General features: G+C 38.5%; 3 protein-coding genes and 1 long non-coding RNA gene across 11 annotated transcripts; 3 read left to right on the forward strand and 1 right to left on the reverse strand.

Annotated features, from left to right (window-relative positions):
- Positions 1 to 1,604: 1,604 nt before the first annotated feature.
- LOC122528100 lies at positions 1,605 to 3,055 on the reverse strand. Its single transcript, XR_006306492.1, has 3 exons — positions 2,995 to 3,055; positions 1,898 to 2,010; positions 1,605 to 1,660 (listed from the first exon to the last, which is right to left on the reverse strand). It is a non-coding gene; the product is annotated as an uncharacterized LOC122528100 (long non-coding RNA).
- Positions 3,056 to 3,748: 693 nt separating this feature from the next.
- On the forward strand, positions 3,749 to 4,940 carry LOC122528097. The gene is made up of 2 exons (XM_043652841.1): positions 3,749 to 3,974; positions 4,082 to 4,940. The coding sequence occupies exons 1-2, from the start codon at positions 3,958 to 3,960 to the stop codon at positions 4,419 to 4,421; spliced, it is 357 nt and encodes a 118-aa protein (XP_043508776.1). The 5' UTR covers positions 3,749 to 3,957; the 3' UTR covers positions 4,422 to 4,940.
- A 265-nt stretch (positions 4,941 to 5,205) lies between these two features.
- LOC122528096 (zinc finger protein 384-like) lies at positions 5,206 to 11,730 on the forward strand. 4 transcript variants are annotated; one of them, XM_043652838.1, is made up of 4 exons: positions 5,206 to 6,149; positions 8,812 to 8,990; positions 9,479 to 9,966; positions 10,132 to 11,730. In XM_043652838.1, the coding sequence occupies exons 3-4, from the start codon at positions 9,497 to 9,499 to the stop codon at positions 11,504 to 11,506; spliced, it is 1,845 nt and encodes a 614-aa protein (XP_043508773.1). In that variant the 5' UTR covers positions 5,206 to 6,149; positions 8,812 to 8,990; positions 9,479 to 9,496; the 3' UTR covers positions 11,507 to 11,730. The 4 variants fall into 4 exon arrangements, with proteins under 4 accessions (XP_043508773.1, XP_043508774.1, XP_043508772.1 ...); XM_043652839.1 differs by having other exon boundaries at positions 8,812 to 8,952; XM_043652837.1 differs by lacking the exon at positions 8,812 to 8,990.
- A 2,113-nt stretch (positions 11,731 to 13,843) lies between these two features.
- LOC122528092 (zinc finger and BTB domain-containing protein 49-like) lies at positions 13,844 to 17,072 on the forward strand. 5 transcript variants are annotated; one of them, XM_043652834.1, is made up of 4 exons: positions 13,844 to 15,030; positions 15,085 to 15,432; positions 15,517 to 16,366; positions 16,450 to 17,072. In XM_043652834.1, the coding sequence occupies exons 2-4, from the start codon at positions 15,106 to 15,108 to the stop codon at positions 16,554 to 16,556; spliced, it is 1,284 nt and encodes a 427-aa protein (XP_043508769.1). In that variant the 5' UTR covers positions 13,844 to 15,030; positions 15,085 to 15,105; the 3' UTR covers positions 16,557 to 17,072. The 5 variants fall into 5 exon arrangements, with proteins under 5 accessions (XP_043508769.1, XP_043508768.1, XP_043508766.1 ...); XM_043652833.1 differs by having other exon boundaries at positions 13,844 to 15,024; XM_043652831.1 differs by having other exon boundaries at positions 13,844 to 14,683.
- Positions 17,073 to 17,734: the final 662 nt, after the last annotated feature.

Consider the following 17,734-nt stretch of genomic DNA (forward strand, 5'->3'; position numbering starts at 1 on the left):
CATGAGAATGACCATAAATGGAATTCGTTTTCAGCTTCGTGTCTTTGTAATCCCTCTTCCTGCAACAAAACGCGATTAAATTACGAGCGCAGTCGCAGCGATATATAAAATACAAGTCGACTCGTTTTGAATGTTTTACTAAATACAGTATAAAAATTGTACAGTATAGGAGGATCTTTTAATTAGCAGAAAAATGGAAAGATTTTTATTTGCTCGATCAACCCGGTTCATCGTTCAGTAAATATAGTACGTATTCATCGGAAAATCAATACGCGAGTTAATGGATTAATAAAAGCGTCGTGCATCATCAAAGTTTTATTAAAGCGTGTTGTTATCGTATAAATTTTGAATTTGAGTAATCAGTATTCGAGAAGAATCGAAAATAACCGATCGTGTATATGTATATTCGACGAGCACAAGATTGCTCAAGGTTTATACTTGACGCGAAGGTTTTTCGGATGCGCTATATTACAGACTGTTGAAGAGAAATTGGCTGTGCACCCAAAGTCAATGACTTCGTGGCTTGGTTTAATTGACCCGACGACGGGATCTTTTCACGGCTTTAAGAATCAAGGCCACCGCGTATACGTATTTAACACAGCTCAATGTATGCGTCTCGTAGGTGTTGGATGTCTTTTTTGCAGACGCATCAAACGTACACGTAGAGGAGACACGAGAATACATTAATGTTAAAATTAAACGTTTTAACGTGTCCAATTATAAAACTGTTACAATTATAAAACTGTAAAACTGTAAAATAACGGTTTACCAGAAATCACGTATGTACATACGTCCGAACGATTAATCGTATATATATATATATATATATATATATATATATATATATATATATATATCAGCATGTATCGGCTGTACGTCCTCTTTTAGAAAGTATTTCGACACATGAAATTTTGTAAATCGTTTCGGCATAAAATGACAGTTTTGTTCCTAAAATCGTAAATGTTACTGTAGTTTCAATTTTAATCAATGTGCTCTTAAGATAATTAAGATCATTAGTAATAAGTAGATTATTAGTAATAAGTAGACTGCAAAATTTGAAAGTTGCAAAAGCACCTAATAAGCAAAAATACATAAAGCATCTAATAAGCAGAATACAGAGAACACTTAATAAGCAAAATGTAGAAGGCATTTAACAAGCAAAAAATACCTAAAATATAAACCTCAAATATAATACTCACTACTTTATTAAGTAAAATAATTATAGTTCCATGTTTTTTATTATATTCATATAAATATGAATTTCCATAAAAATTTGTAACAATCAGCTACTGTCAACCACGTGAAAGACAAACTTCCAATCCCATTGTGACTCAAGTCGAAGATCAGCGACTGAAAATATTTTTAGAAAATTTAATTTAATTCTTAGCTCGAAAACTTGATTACTTCTTTTGTCAACTCAACGAACTTAATTTCAATAGAACATTTTTTCAAAATTGAAATTAAAAGATAGATAATAAAATGGAGATAAAAAGACAGAACGTCAGCAAAAAGACGTTTCCCTTTCCTGTGGTAAAATTCTTCATTATCCTACGGATGCCAGTATCCTATGAGATAAACGTTTCCCAGACGACAAATGTATGTTTCCGACTTCCCAATAATAACGGCGAGTCATCCGCCACTCTCTTTCTCGGGAGATCTTCTGAAATTAATTATACTCATCAACATGCGTATCATCACGGTGTAATTAGAGCGATTCATTCGGTATGTAAAGTATAAGTAACGAGGGTGCGTTCACACCCACGTACTTAGTAAGCGAAACTTTGATGTTAAAACACACCAAATACGGATGGTTTATGTGGCGCTTGAAATCTTTTACTATAAACGGTCTCAATGCGATCATACAAGTTTCTAAACAAGCGATCACGAGTACACGTACCTGATTCTTCCTGATGTTTCACGGACTGCGGTTTTACAAAGATTATTTCTTAAGAACAATATTTTTGTATACCCTTAATCTGTTCTTGCTTTCATGTTAATTAGGAGGAGAGTCTAGGACAAAATTTATTCGATAACTGCAACTCAACATATAATCCATTATATATTTTGAATGTAGTGTGAAATGATATGTAAATAGTGTTACTTCTGTTTTTGTTCTATTTCTGGATATTGCAAAGTCGTGTTCAACATCGTACTGCATATACATGATATCAGAATTTTGAAATAAGACATTGTTTAAATAAATGTCTTATATCGATATATGGATTATCAAAAAAAATATTTGAAAAATTCGATATCAGATATGAAATTGATAAAAAGTATTCGACATTCCTCAGACATTACATTTTCTTGTATAATTCGATTGAGTTCAATTTTCTTGTACAAATCCGAATTTTTTTTTTTTTTTGTTTGTTAAAGACATTTTACGGTGTCCAAATAGATACCATAAACATATAACAAATACTTTTTTAAATATTTAAAGTACGATGTTAAGTTTAAACTTAAGTTCAAATCCAAATGTTTCAATAACAAGAATGATTAAAGAAATGATTATAAAAGATCTTATATGATGAGTAAAAAAATCATCATCTACTGCACGATGTTATTTACTCAAGTTGTCGTAAGCAAATGAATTAAAAATTTAAGAGGTTAAAATGTTAAAACAAATAGCACGTGTACGTATATATATATGTACTCATGTATCGATATGTATGAAATTAGCTTTGTCATGAAGAAAGAATAGTTTAAGTTTGAAATATTCACTGACAATGAGTGTCTGTTTTAAGGATCTAGGATATGTCTGGTTTCAGCAATTAGCTAAAGATATGGGTGAAAATTAGCCTAACTAATGCAGCTTATTATAGAAACGTGATATTTGCTAGCAATTAATTGTAGTCGATTCGTTGCAAGAACGTACATATACTATACACAGTAACTAGTAAAATTTTTACTAGTAGCTAGTAAAAATTTGGACGAATGATATATAGGGAATGATATGTTATTGTCATGTAGTTATTTTTAATAAGAATACTTTACATTGTTTTCTCATGTGCATTGATACATGCTCTGCTTCCGGTCGGTAACTGAATGATCAATGATTATATCGTGACTCACGAAATGCTAACAGGAGCAATTAGAAATTGTAGGTAATAGACGTAATATACTAAGAAATTATTAGATGTACTAGTAGAAATGAATCACAACTACGTATATATATTTTGAATATGAGATATTCTGATTTATTCAATAAAAGAAAAGAAAAAAGAAAAATACCTCAATCTTTCACTACAAGTTTCTTTTCTTATCACTCATTCTTTAACATGATTAATTAATGTATTCTAAACAAAGAAATAACATCTTTATCAAAATAGTTGTTCAAAATATAAACCAAGTGATTCGTTTCTTGCTGTTAGAGTTTATATAACATTTTTCATAGAGATGAGCGTGTTGTACATTATAATTTTAACAAAATTTATAATTACCTTAATGTGTAACATTTTTTCAAATATCTGGTTCATGTATTTCCGCAATCTAGAATTTTTTGTTTCTACCTAGAATTTAAATAATTTATATAACATTTTTCATAGAGATAAGCACATTGTACATTAGAAGTTTCGCTCAATTCAAACAAAATTTATAATTTAAATTTATAATTACAATATTTTCTTAAACATCTGGTTAGCGTATTTCTATAATCTAAAACTTTCTGTTTCTATGTTTAAAACATTTGCTTAAAACCATGTCACTTGTGCACTCTAACGGCTGGAGGTTAAACTACAATGTAACGGGAACATTGCTGTGCATTGTACACCGTCGATTTGTGTAGTCAACCTATCAAGCTTTGTTTTTTTGACAAACGTATATAACTTATACGCAAGCTGTAACAGTGTATAACATTCATTGCTTCAGCAAAGAAAAGTTAAGAAATATCGTAATATGCAGTGGTTAAGAATATATTTATATTAAAATCTTCTGCAAAAAGTTTGGATTAACTCAAGAATGACTCGGTCTAACAGGTTAGTTTCTCTATTCATGTATATGTGTAATGACACAACTCTTTTATTTACCGTGTATAAATAGTTGGATCTCATTATGCTAATTCATCCTTGTTTGTAATGTTTAGAAAAAGAGGACGTGATACAGAAGAGGAATCTAGCGAATTTATGCCATTGAGCAAAAGAATAAATAATCTTCATATTAACGGCTTATCAGGGATACATGAAAATGTTACCGAAAATATGGATACAGATTGCTGCAACAGAAACTTCATGCCATCACCAAATTACTCGGAGCTTTCCCAAGGATCACCATTGTACGACGGATGTAGTTCTAGCCAAAGTAGTTACATAGCGGAATATAAGCCTGACTTGGACGCAGTTGAAAATCCATTTTATTATGAAAGTAATAAGCTCCTATTCTCTTTATATATGGAACGCGTTCAGAGAACATCTGATTCATTTTGATATTTCTATTTTCAAATTATAATTCCCAATCATTAAGCATTTTTTGCATATCATTTTTTTCATTCCTTTTCAATATATTTTTATTAATTGATGAATGAACGAAAATCTGGAAACATATGTTTGATAAATTTTAAACAACAATCGATTATTTATTACTAAAATGTTATTTTAATTGGTAATTTATTGCATGTGTAATTGTATATACAAAAGTAAAAGTGAATATTATTTAAAATTTTTTTGTCCAATGATAGCTTATTTATAATTAAAAAGATGCAGAATTGAAATTTGCGCCATTATAATTAATGAGTTTAGGATTTGAATGATCTGTATTTTATTATTGTTATAACATAGATGACTACAATATTACATTAAATTGCTGTTTCTATATGAGTGACGTGTCGTTGATCAACCATATTTTTGTTATGGACATTTATTAGATGGCAAAGTATTTTGAGACTGTGAAAGTATGTGAAATAGCATATTTATAATAAAAAAAAGTCTATAAAAAGAAGGAACGAACACCAAGGCTTTTTACTTATTTTTATTGTACCTATATAGTATTACAAGTATATATATATATATATATATATATTTATTTGTTTATCTATTCACAACGAAGGATCAAGGGATCGAAGTTGTGTTATGCGATTCATATAGCCCGCGCTGCAACATGGAAATATGGCGACCATCGAAGCATCTTCGTAATATCGATTCTCGACCTAACCTCACTTCAGTCTCCGCTAGGTGCGCAGAGTTAGTGTCGCTTTGTAGTGGCAGAGAAAACGAAGTAACTGAGAGTAAGACAGAGCAACGGACAGGTGTTTTTTTGCGCTGTTTTAAATTTTCCTTTGGAAAGTTCGGGATTGTTGTAAAACTGTAAAGATCATTGTAATACCTGTAAATAGAACGGCACCATAAGAGAACCGTTGATTTGTTTAATCTAGAAGCGCGCACGCGCCGCTTTCCCCTTGCTCTCACAATATACTCCGCGCGTAACCGCCGCCATAGTTGATATTTCTCCGATAGAATATTAATAGCAGCGTAAGTTTTCGCGGTTAAACGTATTTTTATTTACTTGACCGAGGGAAACAAGAATGCGTTCAACGAGGGCGGTGAGACGAGGTCATTCAAGATAAAGCTGGGACTCGTAGGAAGAAGGAGGGTGTCTACTTTCACACACAGCTCGTGGTTTTCAGGAGAGTGGCCTGGCATCGTGGCGCTTCGAGTTAACGTGTGGCCACTGTCGGATGGCTATGTACCGTTAGGTCGAATTCATTCCCCGTTGGCCGGCCCAAGACCCACGCTTACCTACCGACCGGGGGCCATACTCGATCGAACTCGACTGTCGTAAACCCGGAAATGAGTGCGCGTCGTGGCTTGCCGTTACCGTAGCAGAATTGCCCAGTAGTGCGCGAATTTGTCACGAGTCACGACTCGTCGATCATCTCGACGAAGAGACGTGCACGTACATTTTGGCGTACGACTCTTCGTCGTATGACGTGTGCACCCGCAAGCAAAAGTAGCTGTGGCTAGCCGAGTGCGGCGGTGGCACGGCGGCAAACGTATACGTAGAAATGAGAAAGTTGCTGCTGCCGCGGTGAAGATTGAGAACGACGCAGGCGAGCCAGCCAGGCGGACGGTCTCTGTACTACGCGAGGCTTCGACGCAGCGACAGTAGTAGCAGTACACTGAAAGGAGTGCACACAGAAGAAGCACAGCTGCTCGTGGGTAAGTAGGACACGCATTTTCCTCGTGGATGACGATCGTCTCGTTGTACCCGGGTAACTCGCGTGCACCTGTTATATATACGCGTGTCCCCCGTATACTACAGGATAGAAGTTGTAGGAATCTGCGGACGGATGCCACCCCACGAAACCTTTACGCGCTTTACTCCTAATGCGAAACGTGCACGAGAAACCGCGAAACGGTGGCCACAGAGCACCCACCCCAAGACACTAAAATCGTCGCGGGGCCCTCGTCGTGGCTCACGGCTTGGCTCGAGCTGGCTTTGGTGGGGTGGTTGGAGGTGCGGACAGTGGTTGAGAGGCTGGTGGGGTTGGAAATTGCGTGGTGGTGGGTGCCCACCGAGGTCTCGGAGGCCCCTCCGTGGCATCTCGCTGCCTCTAACCCGTCGAGGTGGGGGTGTAAACAACAGCCCTGCCTGTGCCTCTGTTGGCTCTACTCTGTCCTCCGTTTCGCCTCTGCCCTGCTCTCGCCTCTGCCAACTCGCCCGATCTTTTTCCTACTTCCTCTCCACGTAACGTCTCCCGATGCGCGATCGAAAGAGCACCGAAGGGAGGGAGAGGCACAGGGCGAAAGGGAGAAGAGAGGGAATAACCATCGAGAGAACAAAGCATCGGGCTTCGCGGACCCGTGCTATTTTCTCGCGTCACCGTGTACTCAATTCCATCATGGCCGATGTATCGCCGAATCTGCTGACGTGGTATAACCTTGTCCATCCGTTTACCTAACAGCCGTGGCGCCGTCGTCTGTATGCGGCGCGTTTGCTTGCAATATTTACACAATGGCCAAGGTTTGCCTTAACTTCGTCCATTAGGTACAGAATATCCTCTGTAACGTACTGTATATATAGCCTCTTTCCATTGTAAGTTTTACCCAACCTTGTTTTTACCTGCGTTGCAGATACACGCGCATTTTCCTTTGTTCTAGATGCTAGAGTAAAAAGCATATCTGATTACCCAATGGCCCAGAGCCGTTCCATTCTACGTACGCTGCCCCCGATATATCATGCGAGACACTAGAATTCCTCTAGAAACCACGAATGCTCAGACATGCTCTCTTCGATACGTGTACGAAGCGAGAGAGACGGCGATACAGTGCGAGAGAGATATGTTGAACCTTAAGAGAATCGGCGCCATTACGACATGCGCGTCTTGCAAAAGCGTCCAACAACGGTACGTCGGCGAGGCTGACCGGTCAGTCGCACACGCCATTCCGCGAAAGTCGAAAAACGCATCCCGCGTTGCGTCCCGTTTATGCGTGTTCACGTTACGGTAGTTTCTTTTTCTTTTTTTTTTTTTTTTTTTTTTTGTTTCTCTACTAAGCCGTGCAACCACCCGCAACGACTTGCTGGCACGGAATAATCATCCATTCGACACGGCACCCTCCTCGGTACGTCGAAAGGAGGAGAGGTGCACGGGTAACCTAACCTCTTCTCTCTCTCTTTCTCTCTCTCTCTTTCTCTCCCTCACCGCCCGTTTTCTACTCCTTCCCTACCAACGGGTGGATCAAGGGCGAGAGTCATCGGTGTGTCCCACTTCGTCTGCCGCGATGTCTGCTTCGTATGTTCTCTCCCGATATTTCGCGTTCCCCTCCCCGGGGAGTTCCCGGTATGTCGAGGATCGTCTCCCTTCTTTCTTGACATACCCCTACCCTTTCGAACTTGCGGCACACGCTTACGCACCTACACACCGGTCTATCCGTTCCTTCCCGTCCTATTCTCGCGATATTCCGTGTATCAGTGTGAGAAAGAGAGTGAGTCTCGGGCTCTATTTCGCGGTGGGTTCCCGTTTTCCCACCTATGGGTTCCCCCCTACCCTTGTCGAGTGCTCCTACCCCCTACCCCCGTGGGGGCACCGTCATGGTGGAGTGGGGTGCAATCCTGGGCCACTTCGACGACTATCCTCCCTGCTCCCGGATCCCTTTGAGGTGGGGAAGGGGGTGAAGTGGGGGATCTCTCACCCCACCCCCACATACTAACACATGGTCAAGAGGTTTGAAGTTAAGACTTTGACAGTGGGAGGTGGCGCGGAACACTCTTGACGTTTCAACTTCTCACCACTTTCGTGACTAAATGCTGCTTGCTTGCGTGGCTGCTGTTACCAAATGCCACCCGTGTTACAAACACGGGCAGAACAAGGGTGTGTGTGTAGCGGTGGCGGTAGGGTGAGAGCCCCCATTCAAACTGCTAATCGCCGTATACCTTTAAAACAAATAAATCACCATTTCACCTCCGTCCGATGTGTGCATGCCACTCTACTCAACCTTGATCTTGGATTCGTATTTATTACAAATATATACGATACGAACGAACGGGTATGAATGAATAGAGAAACACACACACACACATCTCACACACGTGACTCTTTTTTGCTAGTCGTTGTTCTATCGGAGAAACGCATGTAGCACTTTTTAACAGCAGTCGTGTACAAGTTCTTCAACCACCTGTAGCTAATATCGAGTACAGGAAGCGAAGTATATAGAAAATGGAATACAACAAAGTTAATAGTATCGACAATGAATAAAATGAATAGGATTAAATGAGAAATAAATACAATATCTCTAGATTCGATATTTCCGACAATGATGTTCACATTAATTGGGTTTTACCGGCTGGTTTATTGATTTGCAATTTGTTTCTCGTATTTAGCAAGCACGCTCGTATACGAGACACGATGTATTTACTTTACTTCGGAACGTGTCTACAGAAGGAACGTTACGGGATTAGAGAATATCTGTTGAATTCTATGAAAACACGGAATATCTTTTGAAACAGTTTCAAGTATCGAAGGTCGGTGCACTTCGACAGCAATACTTATACTGCGTCAAGTGAGTGTAGTTGTGTAATATTGTATGTAAATGCGTATCCGTTATCAAGTGTCCGATATCCTATTTGTCTCTTTCGTGTCACGCAAATACGTTTCGTTTAAAGAAAATACAGTTTAAGAAAAAAGAAAACACATATATTTCCCAGTTGTATAAGATTTTTATAACGAACGAATATAATTTTATTTATACTTGTAAAATGTGATAAGTAATAGTAACGGCATTCGGTTTCGACAAGTTTTATTTACATTCTGTTTAATTTATTCAGCGTGAGAATCAGTTGATAGGTGAAAAAATATTGTAGTCCGTTTTGAACTTTCCCTATGTTGCTAAACAAAATTAATAACGATCCATCGATTACGCACATATATACGAATTTTATATATATATATATATATATATATATATATATATATATATATATATATACATATACACGAATATATATATATATACATACCAATACTAATTGTACTCTGTTCAACTTTCAGATTTAATTATCGTGAAAAATGAATTTCACTCCGTTCCCCGGCTTTACAACAGGCTCGCTACCGACGGGCACTGTGCATCAGTTTGCAACTGCTAAATTCGCGCAAAATCTACCCACCGGTGGTCAAGTGGTTGGCGTTTTATCCGGTGGCGAAGGTGGCGTTCATTATCTGAGGCCGGTTGATCCGAACGGGTTCGCAGTGGCACAAGGGGGTAACAATCAGCAGCAGCAAATTATCACGCTGCCAATCACTGTACCTGGAAAAGATGGAACACAACAACAGCAAACCGTCCAGATCCAGGTGGTTAATCCCAGCGTATCGCAAAGCGGGAACAGCGGTGATCAACCCAAGTATCATTTGGCTCCAATATCCTTGGGACAGTTTCCCCAAGGGGCAGCAACAGTGCTTACCGTTGCATATAGTCAGCAAGGCGCAGATGGAGTACAAATTCAAGTTCAACCACAGAACACCGTGGCTACGACGCAAACGTAAGAATCATCGTTCCACTTGTTGTTAGACACTCTCTTTAACTTTAACTGTTAATAATGTAGGATAACATCATATTTCTCATCTTAATAAATCATACGTTTATACATTATAGTTTATTAAATTTAGTTAATTGTTCACGTTCTAAAGTGTTGTTCTTATTTTAGATCTGATCAGACAACTCAGAGTACATCCACAGCAGTCACCACTACATCTCAGCAAACTATTCAACAAACAGTGCAGCTACCAGGGGCACCGGAAGGATTAACTGTCGTCGCGCAGATTCCACAGGATTTAATTTTACGCGAAGGTATGGAAGAGTCGAAAGAAGACGTGAAGGAAGGTACGACACCGGTCGCTCTCATTAAGAGAGGTAACATTAAGAATCAAGGAAATCAAAGTGGAGAGGAATATATTACGTCTATGCCTGCCAGTTGGCAAAGTTTGGCAACGCCGGGGTCAACTGTTGCCGATTATCTCTCTAGACTGCCTGCTAGTACCTTGCCTCTTAGTTTACAGCACTTTTTGAAATTTTCGGCAGAAACGATAAAGAGAGAAGCCACTATCGAATCAAGTCCTTTAGGAGCTGATGGTTTAGACGCATCTGGAAGCACCGCATCTGGTGAACAAGCGGTACAAATTACTGTGGCAAGTGGAGAAACTGCTATTATCCCTGATGTTGTTGAAGAACAGGAATCTGGTACGAAACCTAAAAGAAAAAAGAAATATAAGAAAAAGCCTCCAAAGCCCAAAAAACCGAAACCAGGCCAAGTAAGCATAGTTACTGCTCTCGATGGCACAACATTATTCTGTTGTCCTCAATGTAATATGGCTTATCCTGAAAAGGAACTTCTGGAACAACATCTTATTGGACACAAAATAGAAAGAAGGTTTATTTGTGACATTTGCGGCGCAGGTTTGAAACGTAAAGAACATTTAGAACGACACAAATTGGGCCACAATCCAGATAGACCTTTTATTTGTTCAGTTTGCATGAAAGGTTTCAAACGAAAAGAGCACTTGAATCTTCATTTTGTTATACATTCTGGACAGAAAACTGAGGTCTGTACCGAATGCGGTAAAGCATTTTATCGCAAGGATCACTTGAGAAAACATGCTAGGTCTCATTTGGCAAAACGTATCAAAGAAGATCCTTCGAACATTGCTGATACTGCCCAAAATTCGCAACAGCAAACGGATCAACAACAACAACAGGCGGAACAACTGCAGCAGCAAGCAGATCAATTGCAACAACAGTCATCAGTGTCCGAATTGCAACAGATTCAAATACAAGTAGGTCAAGGATCTCAGGCACAGATTCATCAAATAGCTGTCAGTGAACAGTCTACAGTTGTTCTTCCAACTGCTGCGGAGACGGGTGCAATGGCTATGCTCCATCATCAACAGCAGCAGCAGCAGCAGCAACAGCAACAGCAACAGCAACAGCAGCAGCAGCAGCAACAGCAGCAGCAACAACAACAACAACAGCAGCAGCAGCAGCAGCAACAACAACAGCAACAGCAGCCGCAGCAGCAGCATTAGCAGCAGCATACCGCCCCGAATCAACCCGGGCGGTTCTTCCGATTTAATCATCAACAAGCTAGAGGTCGTGCAAGACAAGGTGTTCTTGCCGATTGAATTCTATAATCTCATAGTTCAATTGGTATCGTGTAAAAAAATTCGTTGATGGTTATCGTTGCCTAGTAGCGGTATTGCAAAATTGAGACATTTTCTGTATCTTTAAATAAAGATACTTTTACTGATGAGCCGTCGCATTTTAAAATTTGTACACCATCAGCTTCTTAAAGAAGTCGTAGGCCAGATTAATGTATGATTAATAATTACACTGCAAAACGCACTAAGTTAATTAACGAACGAAGTTCGCACTGAAACGAACAAAGTTCATACGTATAAATTTTCATTTTTGCGTACACGTTATAGCGTACGTGTAAAAAAACGGAAAACAATAAAAAAAGAAAAAAGAATGATGGAAAGCGAGTTAATTTGCTCGTTTAATTCAAAATGTTTTTGTCGCTGATCCAGTTCCATGACGCGAGTTAGAATTAAATAAAAAAGTTTATATATGCATATACATATTTATATATGTGTATAAATATATATATATATATAAATATAAAAATATATTTTTGAAAGCGCGAACTGGATTCGTCATACAGAAGGCAATTGTGGTTTCGGCTGAAGTTAATTTTTTTTTTATAATAAATATAAGAGGAAAAAAATACGTAATGTGAAAGGGAACGATAATAATACACAAAACAGGGCTGTAAATACAACCAATTTATCGTGCACAAGATGAGGAAAAATTGTCATAAAAATATAAAGTGAGTTCGTTTATTTATTCCACTTGTTCTTTACAGTGATCAACACACAAGAAGAGTGTATTATAAGAATCATTAAATTTTAAAGTAATATTTTAAAAAACTTCTTGCTAGATAAATGTAAAGTTTTATATTTGTATCTATGTATCGATTAGCTATCGTTTACTTCTATGAAAAGGAGTATATTTTTGACTTTATCAATATAAATTGTCTAAGAGAAATAAATTTATTATTGCAAATGTTTAAAAATAACTAATTCGGTATAAATACATCTGTTATTTCTGGATTAGTTTATTATATTGCAAAGTTAAGGTTAATGAAATACGAGTGGCCCTTAAGTCCATGTATTTAAATTTGAGGGAATTCTACAGCAAATACTAATGCATGTAGAAATTCTTGAATAACTTAGTATAATTTATTTTGTATAGTATTTAACTTGTTTTACTTACTAAACTGATAATTTCTGTGAGAAGATTTTTTTGTAAGTCTCTTCTTTGTGTTAAACGTATATTTGAGAAGAAATTTTTGTATTATCATAAAATGCACGACAAAAGCAAATAGTTGTTGAAAATGGATCATTTGATTTATTAATCAATCATGGTACACATAAAGTCATTTGAGAAAAGAATGTATGTATAAAAAAAAAAATACTTTTTATTGTATCATTATCAAAGGCAGTGGGTATAGCTGTACGAGAAATATAATTATTATTTTATTATCATGCTATTATAGCTATTATCGTAATTAGTATGAATAGTCTATAAGTCATTTTCATTGTTACTTACATAAATATTGGAGAAAATAGCTAAAATAAAACATACATTTAATATAAACAAATTTTTATTGATTAACCAATTATAGAATGTTTTTATGCTATTGATTCACATAGTTTTAATTTCTCAAATATTGATCATGAAATGTTAATATTTAGAATATATATTGATGCATTTTAAATAAACTATTAACCACTAATCTGTACAGGGGAATTGATTAATCTTTTAAATCTATCATTTGTATATTTATATTGATATTCATTCTATTAATAGGTGTAAGGATCCTATATTTTCTAAACGTTACAATATATATATATATATATAAATTTTTATTTTCATTAATTTTAACAAACTTATTCTAACAATTATTATAACAATTTCAAAATTATTATAACAATTTTTATGTATATTAATTAAAAACTTTTACTTTAAATTCGATTTTACACTCTGTAATGATTCATCCATTTAGAAACTAATAATTAAATTAATATTTTTATAATTATTATATCAACAATAGGATGTTAAATTTCACTCTGTACCTTTCCCTTTCTGATTGGTGGTATTCCTCGACGTTCGTGAGCATATCTCGGACTTGTTCCTACTCCCGTACATGGGGAGGGAGAGAGAGAGAGAGGAAATAATGGCAGGTCGCCGGGAGCAATTCGAAGTTAAAACCCCGATGGATTCGGGCATTTTCGCCGGCGCGGTTGCGAGGAGGGCCGGTAGAGAGAAAAAATAGTTAAGAGGCTGGCACAGTAGAGGGCGGACGGATGGGGTGGGGGCACCGACTTGAGGGACAGGTGTCAACAGCACACACATAGAGCGGGGGGATCTTTTTACGAAGATTCTCGGCTTTTCGTGAAAATTCTTAACCAGGCGAGCGCAAGCTAATCACTAAATGGTAAGGTGGATTTTCTACTAGATTTTTCGAATTGCGTTGGCTTAACGTTCGTGATGTTCCGTATTCAGTACGGCCATTTTCTGCTGAATTTCGTGCGAATTCGGCCCCCGCGTATCGACTAGAGGTGCCGGGAGGGGAAAGTCTCGGGGTCTCTCCCCTCACGCTCCATCCCACTGCGCGCATACTACCCATCCTTCTGCCACCAGATCATCCCCCCTGCGTCCTCCCCCGTTCTCCTTCATTCTTCTCGTCCTCTGATTCCCGTTCTCCGCGCCGCCGTCCCTCTACAGCCACCCTTCCCCCGCATCGCGACGATCCTCGGCCGCTTACAATATTCGTTTTTTAACGTCTTTTTTCGGTCTTCTACCCTTTTCTATAATCAGTGTATACCGTTCGTAATCCTTGTTACATGAACGCGGTGCGGCGCGTTCACTGGCATATTACATCGCGAAGGTTTACGTCTGTTTTGTGTAACAATCGTGCGGTTTAAGAAGGGAAACGGCGACTGTTTCCCCGTGTGTATCTCCTCGTGACAGACGGCTGACGCAGCGGCGGCGGCGGCGGCGGTGGCGTGCTGTGTTCTTGCTCTTCTTGTGTCTCTCGTTGTAAAAATCTGCCCCTACGCTCACTCTCACCTCTCGGAGACCCCCCTCCGAAGAAAGGATTCGATTCCACGGCGAGGAAACATGGGGAGAGGGACGTCGCTGTGAGTAAATACACGGGCGTCGTTTGAGCAAGACGCGCCAGATATCTTTGTCGGCGGTGTGTCATGTATCCGCAAGACATGTTCGTCCGTTGTTACCGCGGATGTTACCGACAACTTACTTTCCGCGTTTCTCTTCGACAATTCCCCTCGGACAACGGCATAATCTTTGTCTAAGCGGTTGTCTAACGTGTTTCATGGCCACATGTCACTGGCTGATATCGACGATCCGCTCAACGTTCATTCGCGTGTCGGCGGCGACAACGCGTCGTGCTCGTGAATTTTGGAAAGATGTTGGTTGACCGAAACATCTTTCCTTCTGCGAAATCGCTCTGTAACTTGTAGTATGTGTAAGTGTTGATAAGCGTGATCGTATCGATTCTAACATTTTAATGATTTTCCAGGTATTTGATTGACGGTTTGCAATGAATTTCCCGCCGTTCGGAAGCCATTTTCCCGGTACTATTCCGAGTATTCATCAGTTCGCAACCGACGGCTCCGGCGGTGCGGGCGGACGTTACGCCAATCATTTTCCCAACCAGCCTCCAATTGGAGTGCCGGTTATGGGAAAGTACCGTCCTGAAAGCAACGGCGTGCAATCTGCTCAGTCACAAGTGATGATGAACAATAAGACAAGTTATCCCAACAGCAATGTTCATCATTATCCGAATGTGCCATATTCCCAAGCTCAACCAGTCCAACAACGACCCTCTAATTCGCCTGGAATGCCAGAGAAGCGTTCTTATCACCAGGTCAGCTGCTTTGCCTTTCAATGCTAAACTCTAAAAGCGTAAGAATACTGTAGAAGTATTTCATAGAAAATTAAAACTTTTCAGCAAGCGACCGAAACTATAAATCAACAAGATGTTTGCAATCTCCTACAGGATAAAGATAAAAATAAGGAAAAGAAAGCGGACGAGCAACAGCGCAATGGAGAAACAACAACAAATGGTAGCCAGCAAGATTACACGATGCATCAACACCATCAGCAGCATGCTCATACTCAAACTCCTGCAACTATGCCTGCTACGTGGCAATCTTTGGCTACTCCTGGATCCACAGTGGCAGATTACCTCAGTCATTTACCAGCTAGTACTTTACCATTAAGTTTACATCATTTCTTAAAATATTCTGCAGAAAGTATTAAAAAAGAATCGGAGATGGCACAGACCACTTCGGTAGCTGTAGCAACTACAACAACGCCTAATATAATGATGTCTCCAAACAATAAGAAGAAGAAAAAGAAGAAGGCTCCTAAGGAGAAAAAGCCACGTCCGAAACCTGGTGAAATTCGCCTAACAACAGCTTTAGACGGCTCTACGTTATATTGCTGTCCAGAATGTCATATGGCATACCCAGAACGTGAATTATTGGAACAACATCTTCTTGGACATACTTTGGAACGAAGATTCGTGTGCGACATTTGTGGAGCAGGCCTGAAAAGAAAGGATCACCTTACACGTCACAAACAGAGTCACAACCCTGAACGTCCGTACGTTTGTACTGTTTGTTTGAAAGCTTTCAAAAGAAAAGAGCAGTTAACGTTACATTTTGTTATACATTCTGGCGAGAAGCGACATGTATGCACAGAGTGTGGAAAAGGATTTTATCGTAAAGATCATTTAAGAAAGCACACCAGAAGTCACATTGCAAGAAGGGTGAAAGCCGAGCTCAGTCAAAATGCTAGTAAGGATATTTCATTTTATCTGTGTAACAGCAAACAAACGTAAGATATTTCTGTTAACGTAATGAAATCCTTCTGTTTCTAGGTACACAGCAAAATCAGCAACAAAATAATGTTTCGAATATGCAGACAACGGCTGTTACAGCATCATCTGTTCTTTCTGGTGGACATCCAGGACCTCTCCTGTCCTGAGCCCCGCCACCAGGGAACTTCCAAGTTCCCCATCCAAATAATATTCTTCACTCACATACTTCTCATCATTCGTTGCATCATCATCATTTGTCGGCCGTTAATGTGGCGCATCAATCGAGTGTCACGCCACTTGCTACGTCCAGCCACTATCAAACGCATGACCTCAGTTTTTTGGGACACGTTAAAGATTTCTGAGAGCAGGGGAAGACCTCAATTAAGAGGTAACAAAACTGACAAATTGTACGAGTACTCTTAGCCAGTGAGAGTTGATTCGACCGCTTTTCTTGATTTTGGCTTTGCTAGTGAGTTTTCTACAATAATGAACGATTATTCGTGATTCTGCTGACTCTCTATGTCCTAGTACAATAGTGCAAAAGCTGTGACAGTTGCGTAAATTTTTCAACAGTATGCACAGTTTTTATTACCTGTATGTTTTTGGGTATTGTTTTTGAGATGTCTACCCATAGATCTTGTCTCTAAAAAGTGTGCCATATGTGTATGTACATGATCAAAAAGGAAAAAAAAAAGTAGAGAAAGACATAGAGAGCGTTTCCATGCACACAGGAAAGGGAAACTATAATTTTCTCTAGGAGCGTTAGATTAGAACTTGATATAAGAGTCTTGCCATACTACTGTATGTATGAGAAACAAAACATATTTTTATGAAGGCTTGGTATAAAACACAAAGAAGCTACTTATTATCAAGCTAAGCTTATTGTCAAGAGAAAAAGAGAGATATCACTCTTTTCCAAATAATTCGATCTAATTTATAAATTTATTTTCAGTCATTCAACCTAGAAATTGTTGAGCGCAATTTACAAGAATATAGAATTTGTGCGAATGGAGACATGTATATAAGGATGCAAACGAGTCATCCCACCGATTAATATGTAATGTCTTTCAATTCCTAAAAAGCATGTTTCTTTTTATCATATCGATACAGTAATATTTTATGTTACTTATATCTTGATCTAAAAAGAGTCAAATACGTTTTTAACTTTTCTGAACGAAAATTTTTCATTTGTTAGAGTACCGAGTTATTTAATGTTTTAGCGAAGCATTACAAAACGGTAGTTAAAAAAAACATGTGGCAATACTTTAGTCAGTAAAAAACGGAAAAAAAAAGATTATTTCTCGCTTTTGTTTTTATAAATTCATTTCGTATATATACAAAGTTG

The sequence above is a fragment of the Frieseomelitta varia genome, unplaced genomic scaffold (genome assembly GCF_011392965.1).
Source record: "Frieseomelitta varia isolate USP_RPSP 00005682 unplaced genomic scaffold, Fvar_1.2 scaffold_245, whole genome shotgun sequence".
NCBI lineage: Eukaryota > Metazoa > Arthropoda > Insecta > Hymenoptera > Apidae > Frieseomelitta > Frieseomelitta varia.